At 42.6% G+C, this 16,512-nt stretch overlaps 1 protein-coding gene and 1 long non-coding RNA gene across 2 annotated transcripts in view; one reads left to right on the forward strand and one right to left on the reverse strand.

Annotated features, from left to right (window-relative positions):
• CCNY (cyclin Y) overlaps nt 1-16,512 on the reverse strand; it is a 113,304-nt gene that overhangs the window by 3,986 nt on the left and 92,806 nt on the right. Inside the window, exons 8-9 of the mRNA XM_080974257.1 lie at nt 2,312-2,478; nt 402-564 (exon numbers count right to left, since the gene is read on the reverse strand). Coding sequence (XP_080830383.1) covers nt 402-564; nt 2,312-2,478 — 330 coding nt within the window. The remainder of the gene's footprint in view (nt 1-401; nt 565-2,311; nt 2,479-16,512) is intronic.
• Nucleotides 5,731-6,582, forward strand: LOC308458972. Its single transcript, XR_013977794.1, has 2 exons — nt 5,731-6,020; nt 6,053-6,582. It is a non-coding gene; the product is annotated as an uncharacterized lncRNA (long non-coding RNA).

Raw genomic sequence — 16,512 nt, forward strand, 5'->3', positions numbered from 1 at the left:
CATGTGGAGGAGCGGAGACGCGAACCCGGTTCCCCAGATTACGAGACTACCACTCTTAACCATTACACTATGCTGGCTCTGGTGGTTAGCAATGGCAATGATCCCTCCCTCCCTCCCTCTCTCTCTCTCTCTCTCTCTCTCTCCTGTGACATCCCAACTTTGCTTTTTCATTTATCTTGCTATTGTACAGTATGACACTGTTGTAAATTGATTGCTCTGTTTATTGTGTGTATACACACACACACACACACACACACACAAACACACACTTTTTAAAGCCTACACTCAAGTTTTTCTAGTGGGCTTACATTTTGTTTGAAATTTTTCAGAGAGTGCAAAATAAAGGGTCAGCTTGCCACATCCACAAGGTGTTTGTGATGGGAGGAGATCAAGGTTCTCACCTCAAGTTTATATGCCCTGTCCCTGCTGAGAGGCTCCAATGGAAAGCTCAGGTTGTTTGCTTCTGCCAGGGATCGCAAATCAAAATAATACTTGGCATAAACACTGGAGGGAACATTAATGTTGAACTGCAACAACTCAAGAAACTGGCGTTCCAACTCATTCCTGCAAAATAAATAGCAAGACACGTTTTAAACTCTTGACCCGAAGGACAATAATTTACTTTGTCTTATAACAGGCTGACGCCAGAGAAAGAAAACGTATTTTAAGCTTGTCACAGACATCTTGTGGGAACCTGAGCTATCTTCAGCCCAGGCAGTTTGGGGACAGTTTCTCCTCCCCACCCACCCAAATGTTCAGGTTCAACAAAAGGTTGTCATACGTAAGCTTTTATCTCATGTTTGTTAATGGACTATCAAGCATTCATTTCCATTGCATGCTTGTGGCTCACTTCCCAGCAATGGCCAAGTATGAAATTTAACAGCAGGTGCTCAGTCGTCAATACAAAAAAAAAAAAAAGAAGTGTATTAGATCAGTCATGTGCTTCAGTTGCTTGTGATTTGCTTGGTCAGACAAGTTCCAGCACATTTTGACTTGTATAAGGAATTTTGGACTGTAACAGGACTACACAATATAATCTGTAGGGGAATCAAATTCTCTTTGTTTTATGAGCTTTTAAATAGGGCTTTTTGTATACTGTTGAATTTCATTCCAAAGCAGCATCTGTTCCTCAAGCTAACACACATAAATATAAACAAGCTCAGATCGACTTTCCCCATTTTTGATGTACCTGTGTAGGAAACTCCAATGCTTCGCAATGGAAGAAGAGGTATAACCAGAACACCCTGAGGCAAAGGGAGTGTAAGCCAAGGAACCATCCTACTTTGATGAAGTCTGAAAGCCGCTCCTTCACTTGCCTCCTCTGCTCTCTTCCTCTTTCATGCGTTTGACTAAAGCTTCCCTTGCTCCTTACTCTTTAAAACTAACCCAAGTCTTCTTGAAAGTTGCAAAGATTTTAGAATTCTGCTTGATTTCTGTTTAGGTACACCAAGGTACATCAAGCGTGAGCAATTGCACCCACATAAGCAGACCATAAAGGAAACCACTCTGCAATGTGTTGGACTGCCATCATTCAAGCCTGCAGCGAAGCATAACTAGAATAAGACTATCAATGACTACCAGCCAACTACTGTCCAAGGTAGCGTGCTTCCAAATACCAGTTCCTATACAGCAACGGGGGCTCACCCCGTCGCAGGGATTTGAACCGCCGCGACAGGGTGTGCTCCCATTGCTTGGTCCCTGCTCCTGCCAACCTAGCAGTTCGAAAGAACATCAAAGTGCAAGTAGATAAATAGGTACCACTCCAGCAGGAAGGTAAACGGCGTTTCCGTGCGCTGCCCTGGTTCACCAGAAGTGGCTTACTCATGCTGGCCACATGACCCAGAAGCTGTACGCCGGCTCCCTTGGCCAATAAAGCGAGATGAGCGCCGCAACCCCAGAGTCACGACTGGACCTAATGGTCAGGGGTCCCTTTACCTTTACCTTTACGGAGTGGTAGTTCTATTAGCCATTGTGAGAATGCCAATAGTTAAGACAGAAGACCCATCTAACCGGGTTGAATCCAAGTTAAATTAGTTGAACTTACTTCTCTTTGAAAAATCAGTGGGACTTAAGTTATGGCTAACCTCCCATTGATTTAAATGGCACCTAATCTCAACTAATTTAGTCTAGCTCGAACCTTGTTTATTTATCTGTTGTGTTTATTTCTCTACCAAATAGCTCCCAAAGTGGTGTGCAATGCAAGATAGATCATCATAATAAATTTAAACAACTTTTTTTTTTAAAAAAAAGGAAAAATAATGGTCAGTTCTATTGTACATCATGGGGACAACAGATATAACAGTGAACTCACATGTCCTCAACGGTGATATCTTTCAGAATCTGACAGTAGTCCACATTCCACACGGCCTGGTCATCCCAAACTTTTGATGCCAGTAGAATTGCACCCAGCACAATTCGCTTCCAGTTTGCCGGACATATATCTATCTCCGCGTAAGTTAAAAGTCTTTCAAGATATACCTGAAAAGACACAGTATTTTCATTTGTTCATTCATGGCACTTTACGAATAACAGGTTGGACACATCCCTATCCCAAGGGGGCTTACAATCTAAAAGCAGACAAAACGAAAACAACAGAAGAAAGGGGTGTGTGGAGGGGAGGCAGGGTTTTTTTTATTTAAAAAATGGACAATGTGTTTCATTTAAACATGCTGTGGCTTAATAATAATGAGGAAGAAAGTTGACCCAAGTTATTGGTAGAGAGAAGGACTGACCAAATCCAGTTCCTCACCTCTGGATTATGCTCTAGAGATTCATAAGTATATATGAATCCCTCTCCCACCAGCTGCACATATAGTACCTTGAAACACAATCCTATGAAATTAATTCCCTCCATTCTCCTTGTGATTACTTGCTCCATATGGCCCAAAATACCAGATTGCTGGTACTCTGTCAGCATCACTTTACTGCCACATAATTGTTCCCTAGAGACTTGTCATGCAAACTACATTTCAAAAGCTTCCTATACTTTCCTGATACAACATTCATGGGTCCATATTCAAGAAAAACCACAGCAATTTAGCCTCCCTTTACTGCTGGTATTTTCAGACTCCTGCAGAGAGACAGCTTTCATCAGTACTGGTATGGTAATACAGCTTCAGGAGTCATAGGTAAAAATCAAGGTAACTTCGAGAATTGCATTTTCAAATCCAAGCCATCTAAGTAAGTGGGGAAATAGTATTCTGAGGTATTTAGCCACAGGACAGTTTAGCATAGACAGGACTGTTTGGAGGACAACCATGAATTAAACAGGACAATGTAGAACAGCTAAGTGACAATCAGCGAAAGGCGCCAGAAGCGCCTTGCCACTTAACACAGGTTAGGTTCCCACTTAACACAGAAACCGAACACAGGTATCAGATGCAAAGTTAGGCTAGAACCCTGACTTGCCCTAACCATGGTTAAAACTGCTGGCAATGGTTAACTTCCCAGCAGGGGAAATTAGTATTCTGGAAGAGAGATAAGCCCAAAAGGAGCACATGATCTCTTCAGCTGCTTGCAAATGTAACCATGATTAAAACAATCATCGGTGTTATTTATTTAGGAGACCACTGTAAGCAGATGAAAACATTAGCAGGATTCTAATCACACTTGTAACAAATGTGATGAATAAAATAGACAGATATAAAATATAGATTATGATATAATATGCAGTTGGAAACGCTGACATTAGGACCCACAGAGGGGATGGGGGGAAGTCGCGAAATTGAGAGAAATCTCTGTACAGTGGTACCTCTGGATGCGAACGGGATCCATTACAGAGCCCCGTTCGCATCCTGAAGCGAACGTAACACACAACTGCACATCTGCGCATGCGCGGATCACGTTTTGCTGCTTCCACGCATGCACGTGATGTCATTTTGAGCGCCTGCGCATGCGCAAGTGGCAAAACCCGGAAGTAACGCGCTCGAAAATATTCATCCCGAAGCTACTTCAACCCGAGGTATGACTGTATATGGAAATGTAATTGGTTTTGTTATAAATTTATACTTGAAAAATCAAATAAAAATTTTATATATATATATATATATATATATATATATATATAATAAAACAACCAGCAGTGTCATATCTGCCTTGGCCTCTACAACTGGCAACATCAGATGCACTCAATTAAAACATTATATCCTATATCAGAGGAAGCAATATTTCTAGCGGTTCTGGTGCAAAACAAGTACTGTATTTTTCGCTCGATAACACGCACCTGACCATAACACGCACATAGTTTTTAGAGGAGGAAAACAAGAAAAAAAAATTCTGAATGAAACAGTGGATGTATCATTTTTGTGCTTCATGCTGTGGCCACAGACATGTGATTTGACGGTGAGTTTGGGGTAGCCCAATGAAAAAATCCTGAGAATCTATGTGGATCTGTGCTTTGTAACCACGTTTTTGTACCATTGCAGCCCCAGGCAACAGTGGGTGCGTGATTTTTTTGGTGCAGGCTGTAGCCATGGATATGCTATGTGATCTGATGGTGAATTTGGGGTGACCCAATGCAAAGATCCTGAGGATCCATGTGGATCCATGCTTTGTAGCCACGTTTTAAGTGGGGAGGGAAGGAAAAACATAGAAGGGACAAGGAGCACCGAGAAGGGTGTGCGGAGAAGCAGCTGGCTAAGAGAAACTAGGGTTCCAGGTGGAGAAATCGAAACTAGAAACAGAATTGTTAGAACCAAAGATTAAGGTACTTTCAAGGATGTATAACTTGCTGTTGAAATGGAATACACAAGACGAAACGGTTAAATCGGCTATGATAAGGTGGGCACAGGACATTGGGCATAATATCATGTTTGAGGACTGGGAGAGGTTGTGGAGTAATGGATTGAAATTTACTGCATGTAATGCCCTGAAAGAAAATGTAATGAAAATGATTTATAGATGGTATATGACCCCAGTCAAACTTGCTAAAATTTACCACCTGTCTGATAATAAGTGTTGGAAATGTAAAGAGTGCGAGGGAACGTTCTTCCACCTCTGGTGGACTTGCCCTAAAGTGAAGGCGTTCTGGGAAATGATTTATAACGAACTGAAAAAGGTATTTAAATATACCTTCACTAAGAAACCAGAGGCTTTCCTTTTGGGTATTGTCGGCCAAGGGGTGGCAAAGAAGGACCAGACATTTTTTATGTATGCAACAACAGCAGCAAGGATACTTCTCGCAAAACATTGGAAAACTCAAGATCTACCCACACTGGAAGAATGGCAGATACAACTGATAGACTACATGGAACTGGCTGAAATGACCGGCAGAATCCGTGACCTGGGAGAAGAGAGGATTGAGGAGGACTGGAAGAAATTTAAGAACTATTTACAAAAGTATTGTAACTTGAGTGAATGCTAAATAAGAGGCTAGATCAAAATAACTGAGCACCACTAAATTTAGAAGTTTTTAAGAAAATAAGTAAGACTGTGAAATTTAGCTCCTTTTGAGAATTATATGATTATGAAATATAGAAGGGATATAAGAATTTAAATAAGATGATAAATTGCTGACAAAATGTTTCAACGATGAAAATGGGAGCGGGAGATGTGAGGAAGTCCAAAGAAAATGTGAAAATATGTTAAGATCAATGTTACATTGTTTATCATGTTTATTTTTATTGTAAAATTTAATAAATTGCTTTAAAAAAAAAAAAAAGAGAAGCAGCTGGCTAAGAATGCAGGAGAGGGGTTTTACCGGAGGGAGGAAAGGAAGGCAAAAGTTCCCCCAGCCACCCACCCAAGCCAGCCAGCCAGCTAGCTCTCTCTCCCCCCCCCCCCCCACCTGCATGTTGCCTGCGAGTCCCTAGACGCAGCAGCACCGGAGCACGGAGAGGAATTACGGTAGAAGGAAGGACGCTCTGCTTTCCCCTCTGCTTGCCTGGAGGGGAGGGGTTTTCTCTGCTCTTTGTTCCGTTTGAGCAAACACAGTAACGAAACAGAAGAGGGTGGGCAGTAAGACCCTGAGGCAGAATGCAGGAAAGCAACAGCTTTCTCTCTCAGGAGGCTCGAAGGCAAGTGTGGCTGCCTGCAATCAGTTTACCACACCGAGAATGAAGATAAACTGGTAAAATAAGGGGGCTGGGTTAAAGCTAAAAGGAAAACCTCAAAGATCCCTCAAGAACAAGGCAGGGGTTCAGGGCTCCCAAAGCCGAGCTGCAGCCTTAGAAGGGAAAAATGGGGCTTTCGGAGGTGGTTTTTTACTGCCCCGCTGCTTCCAATTTTTTAAAAGGCAAATTGCAGGAGAAGATGCAGCAGTCAGTCACTCTCTCACTCCCTCCAAGCACCCACGCTAGCGAACAAACACACAGGCAGCCACACACTCACAAAGCACACACACTAGCAAACACACAGTCGCGCTGCACACACAATCAAGCGATCAGAGTGGCCAAACCTCCTAGCAAGCACTTCCCTGGCTTCTGCTGACCGCAACAAAGACGACCCTCGAAGAAAATGTGTGATGCACTCGGGCCAGTCGGCTCCAGGGACCACACATTCGCTCAATAACACGCATAGACATTTCCCCTTACTTTTTAGGAGTAAAAATCTGCGTGTTATAGAGGGAAAAATACGGTAATTCCAGGCATTCCTGCAGTACGCATCATCCTCCACTTCAGAAATATGTGTGTTATTATTTACACACCCACTTCACACCCATCTTTGTGTTATCTAATAGTAACTGCCTCTTGGCCAAGGTTGCTAGAATGCTAGGTGTATACACCTAATGACTGTTTCCATTGATGTGTGTGTGTGTGTGTGTGTGTGTGTGTGTTTGCTGTTCGATGCTTAGGAAAGAGGTTTCAAGAAACAGAGCTTCTTCTCCAATGAAGCAATAGTCAATGTCTCCAGGGAGCGGTTTTTGCAGGCTTCAGGGCCTGAATCCTATCCACTAAACTCAACCAATGTTATCAGGGGGAAACTCAGTATGTACGTCAGCAAATTGCACTCCAAAAGCAGTATTCACGAGCCTGTTCTTCATGCTTCATTGCAGACTGCCTTAGTGAGCATTCCACTATCAAATATCCTAATATAAAAACACCTTATTTAAAGATGTCCTAACTGAGCTTAGTCAGCTGTGGTCTGTAGCTATTAAACATCTGAGGCAACAAAAATACTGCTTATGGGCTTCTCATTGGCATCTAGTTGGCCACAGTGAAAACAGAATGTTGGGCCAGATGGGCCTTTGGTCTGATCCTGCACCTCTTAGGGTTTTATGGCAGGCAGAGTGAGAAGTCACTTCTATGTTTTTTCCCCAGAGCTAACTTTCCACTTATTCTATGCTCAACATTGCATGTTGAGTGAATGGTGTTGCTGGTATTCTAATGCATGGCTGTTGCCACTCGCTTATATTACTGCTCCTGGCCCACTGTAACATAGTCACAGGATACACCAAGATACTATTTTAACAGGATTACCTGTTCACTCAGAAGCAAGGCCCAACTCTGTTAAAAAAACCTAACTCCCAGGTATAGTAAATGCACATAGAATTTCATATATCTCAAGCCTTTCTCCCACCTGTTATATATGGGTTTGTTTGTTTGTTACCATATAGATAGATAGATAGATAGATAGATAGATAGATAGATAGATAGATATTGCTGTACACCACCCTGATATTTTGTGAGATGATGGTATAGAAATATTCTTATAAACAGGTAAACGTAGTTCAAAAAGTAAAAAACAACAACCTAGCTATTTATGACCGTGCTTTAAAAAAACCCAAAAAACATTTCAGTCAGCGATTTGAAAAATAAAATTCATAACATTCAATTAATGTTCATTAAGGCTTTTAATGCATGTGGGATCATAATTTAATTCTCATCCCCTCCGATTTTAATTTCATCACCTATTAGAACACAAAATCTCTCGGCAGCTTTGGAAGCGGTGAGAAAAATTACATAGTTTGTGCTTAATTACGACTCGCCTTTTCTTGTAGAGTTAAAACAGGTTTTAATTAAAAGAACTTAATTAAAGGCACGGAGGGCTGGCAATTTGCCCCTCTCCTAGCTTTTCCCCTGCTGGAGACCTGTCCTTCCAGTGCAAAGGAAGAACTCACCTAGCTTAGTGGCTACAGCAAATCCCACTGAATCTGAAAAAAGGCTGTGCAGAGGAAGTCCTGAGCAGCAGCCAGTCCTCCTGTGCACCACCTTGAGCTCCTGGGAGGAAGGGTGGGGTAAAACTGTGCTTACCTTTTTATAATTAAAACAAGCTATCACCAGATTCTACCTACAGGGCAAATCTGGAGATTTCTCCTCAGATGAAACATCTGAAGAAAACACAAAATATTTCAGCGCGATTAGTGAAATGTCTCAAGAGGGGTTGACACATCTCTTTTGTCCGCATGCCAACACAGAAATATGCAGCTGCAGAATCAGGTCAACCTTTGGTCTATTGCAGAGAGATCAAGCAAGGAAGCTTGCTCACAACTAAAAATGTTATGTGCAAGAAAGCAAATGTGTAGAGTAAATTCAACTGCACTGGTAAGGTCTAAGTTCCCTGGATAAATATTGTAAACTGGTTGATAAGTCTCAAAGTAGGACCAATTCAGCCAGCTAGCCCTGGAGATTATCTAATTGATTTTTGAATTTTATTGTTATTCATGTTTTTATACTGTATTTTATGCTGCTTTTATAATTAAGTGTTTTAAATTTGTTGTTAGCTGTCCTGAGCCCGGTTTTTGAACCAGGAAGGGCGGGGTATAAATAAAAAAATATTTATTTTATTATTTAAAAGCCAAAGCACACAACAGACCTTGGATCCACTTACAGTATGAAGGAGAAGACTGCATGAAGAAACCTAAGGACAGAGAGCCTCAGAACAATGCTCGGAAGAGTTGGGGGTTCATGCTTGTAAAATGAGAACCACAAGCTAACACAGAATGATCATGAATTCTTCAAGCCAGGATTTATTGGCCTAGCACCACCCACAGGCTCTTCCCACTGACAGGATTTTGGAAATATATTTGATGTGGTTTTGGAATCCTGTAAGGAAAGGGCTAGTAAATGTTCTTTGCGTTCTGTTCCTGGCAGGCCTTGTCACAGAAGGGGACCCAGCCAGGTGTCTCCCAATTTCAAAGCAAGGAGCACAACTTCTTGTACATACGGTCCGAGGTCATGTTTTCCATCTTTCCAGATGTAGGGCTGCAGGGCAACTTGATTTTGCAGCGACTGCGCAAAGAACATGGATCCAAGTAGCTCACAATTGGAGACTGAATCTGGCCATGATAGAGCAGTGGGCCTTATGTGAAGCAGGGTTGAGTTTAAGCAATTCCAATTAGAGTGATTTATTCAGGTGTACGGAACAAGAAAGGGGGGAACTTGGGTGAGGGATACTGTATCCTCTCCCCTCCCATGCAGTCCCATATCCAAATTCCTTGGGTGAGGGGAAAAGAACCCTCTCCCATTCCATGGAATGCCTCCTTGCAGACTGACACTCAAACTCATTTTTCTTCCCACCACAAGTCTGGATGGGGAGGGAACTTCCTTGGATGGGAAAGAAACATATTACTGGGTCTGCCAAGTAGGTTCCTTCATATGCATGTTTGCAGGATGGTACAGGAAGACAGCACAGTGAAATAGCTCCACCACAGCAGTCCGTAAGTATGCCCAAAGTTATCAGACATCCCCAAACCATATTGGCCTCAGAGGACTATTTTGTAAGATGATCAACAAATAAGCCGAGGAAGGAAAGAGTTCAGCTCTCCTTTCTTTAGAACAGATATGTAATTTTTTTTGAAAATTATGAATCATAAAAAAATGTGTAGCTTTAAATGGAAATGGGGGGGGGGGATTGAAAAATAGGCAATACTTTCTTTGGCATCCTTTACAGAGCTAAGGTCATTTTATTACTTTAGGAACATAAAATGCATTTATCTATAATTCTGTTATAGAATAAAATACAATTTATTCAGACACTGATTGCAAATTTAATTGGCGTTCCTTTTAAATGCTTTAATTTTGGTTACTAATGGAGCTACTCTAGCATCACTTAGTTTTTGCCTGTTTAAGAGAAGCAGGCAAAAGAAGAAGCTGAAAACAGAAGAAACCATCAACATTACAGTAAAAAAATAAAGTTATTGTATATTGCTGCCATCACATCTTATTTGGCCAAGGGGACAAAAATGAAGGTACAGTTTAAAGGAGCATTTAAAAAAAAGAATCACAAATTCCTTCCTTCCTTCCTTCCTTCCTTCCTTCCTCTGATCTTCCTGCAAATTGCACAAGATTGCACATGGCTACCTTTTATCCTCACAACAACACTGAGAGGCAGGTTAGGTGAGAATGTGTGATCAGCCAGTGGCAAGATTTGAACCCTAGCTGTTGGGACAGTCCTGTGTTTGGGCTCCCCTTCGTTGGTGGATGAGCCTGGCTATTCAAAAGGGGAACTGCCCTCGGAGCAGATCCCAGAAACTCCTTAACTACTGGAAATGCTTTTGCCAGAAGGACTTCCGGGTTAGCGCCATCGGTGAATGGCGGAGTTCCTCCGACCGGAGGAACTGGCTCCGTGGAAACTGGGTCTTCCTGCCGCGGCGAAGGTGGGGACCCGCTAGAAATCCCAGGCGGAGGAAGCCTGGGAACGTGGGGTTCGGCAGGGCACCAGGAGCGCCCCCCTACTCACGGGGAATCCCTTTTTGGGATTCCGGAGTGAAGTGGGGTGAGCGGCGCGGTGCTACAAACTGACTGCTACTTTCACGGAGTGAAGCCGCACAGCCATCGCCAGAGAGCGCTGACTTTTTCCTGTGGACAATTGGATTTAAAATAAGTACCCGTGAGTAGAAACGGACAATTGGATCAAGAAATTTCTTAATTTGACATCGAAGCGGGAAGGTTCAAAACAGGAAGTCCGCCTTCCGCTTTTTGTATATAGACTGAAGCAAAAACCTTGTAAGCTAAAGCCTGGAAAGCCGTTTAAAAAGTCTAAATTTCCTTCATTTATAACTACTGAAACCCCCTTGGAAGCAGGGGAAAAGGGGGGGGGACTTTGTGTAACGCATGCAGGAGAGGGAGTGAAGAAAGATAAGTTTCCACCGTCTCTAACCTGGGAACGGGGTGTCAGAGACAGAAATTGTTGGAGAGATTCATTGACTGTGAATGGAATACTTTGACAGATAGCTAAAGAAGAGAAATAAATTGATTCCAATGTTGCCTTTTGCATGCTAAAGAAACAAAATATCTGAAAAATGAAAGTAATTTTCCTTTGTTGGACTTGCTTTAAAAAGATGGATACAAATAGAAATTGTCTCCTCTAGAGGGAGCTTGCTAAATTGTTGCTGCAGTCTACTTGAAGAATCCACAGCTGTGAGATTAAGATCGTGGGATTAGTCCTTCTGACCTTGACTAAATATGAGCTGGAAGGAAGTTTGGGTGCTTGCTTTATGCAAGACAAATGCTTTGTTGGAACAGATGCACGAGAAGATGGATTTGATGAATGAGAAAATGGATTTGATGACTGTTGTGGCCAATAACTGTGGACAAATAGTGAATAGTGATATAGAAACTATCCAGGGCCCAACTCAGGAACCTGTATTGATTGGGCAAGTGCAGAAGATAACGGAGGAAGCTGCGGCTGCACCTCAAATAATACAAATGGAGAGGCCCGAGGCCCTACAGAAGCATAAGCCGCTGTTTTTGAAAATTGAAGTTGGAGTGGGCCAGGGGGAGTTTGGAGCTGTGGAGGCTCTTAACTTTGGAGAGACTTCGAAATATGCTTGTAAACACTTTTTGGATTATATTGATGACTGTGGGGAGTGGGACTGTGGGGAATGGGCTGGTTTGATGAAGGGAGACGGAGATAACTTTGGGTTGGAACCCCCCAGAGACCTACTCCTCAATGAGAAAGGAAAGAAATTAAAAAAGAGACCAACAAAAGACAAGGAAAAGTCATTTTCGCTAAAGGGACACTAGATGGCAAAATCAAACTGACAATCGGCTCCATATATGCCCCAAACACGAAACAATTAGAATTCTTCCAGAAGACACTAAACAAATTCCTCTCCTTCTCTGAAGGGGAAGCAATTCTAGGAGGGGACCTCAATCTAAATATGAAAGGTATATCCCTGAAAGATATCCACCCCACAACCCCATGGGCAACCTTCCTCCGAAGGAAACCCCCAACAACCAGGAACTCTTACAAGTTACTAAAAATGCTAAAAAACAGGGGTCTCTACGACATTTGGGGTGAGCAAAACCCGGGAGACATCAGCCATACATTCCAATCGGGACGCCATGATACAGTGTCCAGACTGGACAGCATTCTACTCACACAGGGTCTGATCCCCTCAGTAGAATCAACAAACATAGGTAACATTAAAATCACAGACCACGCCCCAGTAGAAGTCATTGTTAAAATAGGAGAAGGAACACAAACCACCCCATCATGCTCCTTCAGTCCCATCCTAACTACAAACAAATTAGAGAGAGTCTCACAAAAACCCTCCAAAACTACTTCAAAGAAAACGATGTAAACAATATAACAACCCCCCTCCTATGGGACGCAATGAAAGCGGTCACCAGAGGAGCTTGCATAAAAGAGAAAACATTCCTTAAAAAACAAACCTCCTCAAAAATTAGCAAAATAGAACAAGACATCACAGCCCTCTCATCACACTACAAACAAACAGGATCTAAAAAACTCCTCAAATTTATAGAACAAAAAAGGAGAGAACTAGACTCCCTAGAAATTAACAAAACAATGATCAACATTCTATACTCTAAACAACGTTTCTACGAATATGGAGGGAAAAACTCCAGATTACTAGCAAATAGATGTAGGAAAAAAGCACTCAAAACAAGAATACACTGCATCACCAAAAAAGACGGCAACATAACATTCTCCCCCGAAGAAATAACCTCAGAATTTGCAGAATTCTACTCCAACCTATACACCTCCCATAACCCACCAGAGAAGGAAATCAGAACATTTCTAGCAGGACTGACCATGCCTACCCCAACTGATGAGGAACAGGAATTCATGGACAGCCCTATCACCCCAGAGGAAATAGATGCGGTCCTCAAAAACCTGAAACCACACAAAGCCCCAGGCCCAGACGGCTTCACAGCAGAATTCTATAAGAAATTCAAAGAACCCTTGATGCCCTACATGACCCGCCTATTCAACGACATCATAAAAGGGGGCCCCATCCCCAAAACCTGGACCCACTCCAAAATAGTCTCAATCCCAAAACCACTAAAAGACAGCCTCAAAGTAGAATCATACCGCCCAATCTCATTAATAAACCAAGACTACAAGATATTCACATCAATCTTGGCCAACCGCCTAAAAATCTTCCTACACAAGTTAATAGCCCCAGACCAGACTGGCTTTGTCCCTGGCCGCAATATAACAGACCCCATCAGGAAACTACTGAACCTGATCGAACACAGCAAGGCAACCAAACTCCCATTGACAATTATGTCCCTAGACATCCTCAAAGCCTTTGATTGCTTGGAGTGGAAGTACATACTAGCAGTACTAACTAACATGAAATTCGACCCCAACTTCCTACAAATCCTCAAACAAATATACTCCCAAGCCTCAGCAAAATGCAGAACTAACAATATGGATTCTAACACTATAGCTATCCAAAGAGGCACGAAACAAGGATGCCCACTGTCTCCCTTCTTATTTATCCTGGCTCTGGAACCCCTAGCAATCCGCATCCGAGCAGCCACAGACATCAAGGGAGTGGAAATAAAAGGCAGAACCTATAAATTAGGGCTCTTTGCAGATGACCTAATGGTCGCAACACCAGACCCCATAAGCACAGCAACCTCCCTAATCAGAGAACTCAACACATTTGCAATGGTGTCAGGCCTACAGGTAAATTTTACAAAGTCAGAAGCTATGTGCTTCAACACCCCTCCTCACACCCAAAAAGAACTCATGAAGGTCACCAAAATAAAACTTTGCCACACCAAGTTCAGATACCTAGGGGTACAAATAACCAGAAACCTCAATAAATTGTACCTCCACAACTACAAGCCCCTGTGGCGACAAATTAACAAAGACCTAAAGAGATGGAATAACATGAACTTCACTCTCTCAGACAAAACAGCCATGATCAAAATGATCACACTCCCAAAACTAACCTACCTATTCCAAACCCTCCCAATCTGGATCCCCTCAACCCAACTTCGCAGTTGGCAGAGAAAACTACACTCTTTCATCTTCTCACATAAAAAACCAAGAATAAGCCCCAAATACCTGCACCTCCCCACCTCAGAAGGAGGATGGGGAATCCCCAACATAGAAGCATATTACAATGCCAACCAAATACGCCACATAATCCCATATATACTAGAAGATGAGACAAAACAATGGGTACACCTAGAGAGGGACACAACTGAAAACACCTGCACCACAACATACCCACTCCTCCCAAACAAACTAAAGAAAATTCCCACAACACTTAACAGGTACACACAGACCATGCTCAAAGCATGGAAAACACAAATAGGCAAACTATCCCCAACCCCATCCCCACTAATCCCCCTGGCGTACCACCCATTATTCCACCATGCAGCACAAAACCTCAAGATAAAAACCTGGCGAACCAAAGGCTTATATCGCCTAATAGACTTTTATAAAAATAACAAACCCTTGTCAACACAAGAAATACAAGACAAACTAGAAGACACCCAAATGCCCTGGTTAACACAACACCAACTACATGCCCTCTTAAACAACCCAACAGTAAAATCAGCAGCAACTAGGCCCTTGACAACCTTCGAAAACCTCCTCCTAACAACAAAGGGAAACAGTAAAGGGATGGTATCCGCAATATACAAAATACTACTCCAAAATCCCGCAAATCCCCTAGACGCAATCAAAAAACAATGGGAGAATGACATAGGCTATGAGATTAACCCCACTCAATGGACCAGAATGTGGTCTAAACCCCCCTTTAAATCCATATCAACGAAAAGAAAAGAACTCACACTGAAACTCACCTACAGGTGGTACCTAACACCAAGGAAACTAGCGCTAATACACCCAGGAACCTCACCAAAATGCTGGAGAGGCTGCACCTCCACAGGCACATACCTCCACATGTGGTGGGAGTGTCCCAAAATCCAACTATTCTGGACAACAGCCATACAAGAAATATGTAAAATAACTAAGCAAGTAATAGACATCACCCCAGAATTGGCCCTACTAAACATCTTCCAAGACAACAATGCCCATTTACACCACAAAGAACTCATAACCCACCTGCTCTCAGCAGCCAGAAACACCATAACCAGACACTGGAGAGACCTGTCAGGAGTAAGCAGGGACCAATGGTACCAAATAGTATGGGAAACAGCCCTACTAGAAAAAATAACTAATAAACTGAAACTGACACGGGGACAAACAGAAGAAGACACCTTCACCCCGGTATGGCTCCCCTTTATCACATACACAGCCCAACAGGACAATGACAATAATCCACCAACAGCATACAAATCAATATGGCTAACCTGATCCAAAACACCCACCCACCTCACTCACACACGAAAACAAAGATCACCACAGCCAATCACAAGCAAACAATCACACCCTAGGCCAATCCCAACCTCTCTCACCACCAAAGGAACACAAGTGAACAACACAAGCAACGCTGACACCAAACCCTACATACATTAAACATAATAGAAACACCGCCACCCGACCCCACCCCCATCCATCTTCCCTCTCTCCACCCCCCCTTTCTTTTTTTCTTTCTTTTTTCTTCTCCCCCTAATGCCTCAACAAATGAAACGGATTTGTAAAAATGTTACATGAAAAAAAATATATATACGAGGCACTACACTTCTGTAAAACAAGAAAATCCTTAATAAAGTATTTTTTAAAAAAAACATTTTGCAGCTCAGCCAATGAAGTAATGAACAACTGACAGCAAAGGCTAGACAACTTCAAGGGTTTTGCTCTACCTCATCTTAAGCTGGCACACATGTGACACTGCTAAATGATTATGCCACATGACTGAAAGGCCCTGGAACATATATCCAGTGCAGCTGAGATTAAATAAGAGAGTCACAGTGGCCCAATGGACAGAGAAGGGGTTCTGCATGCAGACAATCTGCTTTCAAGACTTTTGATGGGGTCAGCCAAAGATTTTGCATCTATAAAACCTTTGCTCTTGCAGCTCCCAGCAACTGGTACTCAGAGCTATATGAGCTCTGCCTATGGAGGGAGGCAGAACGGAGCCATTGTGGCTGACAGCCATCGATAACCTTAGCCTTCATGGATTTGTCCAATCCTCTTAAAGGCTGGTGGCCATCGTGGCATCAAATCCCATATTCCAGATATGTGTTGTGAAGTAATAGCTGAACCTTCCAATGTTCAGCTTCCTTCGATGCATGTGAGTTTTCCCATACTGTGCATATTCTTACATGTCTTTATCAGCCCTCAGTCCTTTACTTGCCTTTTTCCTCCGAAACGAAAAAGCCCCAAATAGTGTAAGCTCAGCTCCTGAGAGCTCCAGCCCCTTGATTGTTTTGGCTGCCCTTTTCTGAACCTTGTCCAGCTTTG

Source organism: Podarcis pityusensis, assembly GCF_964106645.2.
Source record: "Podarcis pityusensis genome assembly, chromosome: 12".
NCBI classification, from domain to species: domain Eukaryota; kingdom Metazoa; phylum Chordata; class Lepidosauria; order Squamata; family Lacertidae; genus Podarcis; species Podarcis pityusensis.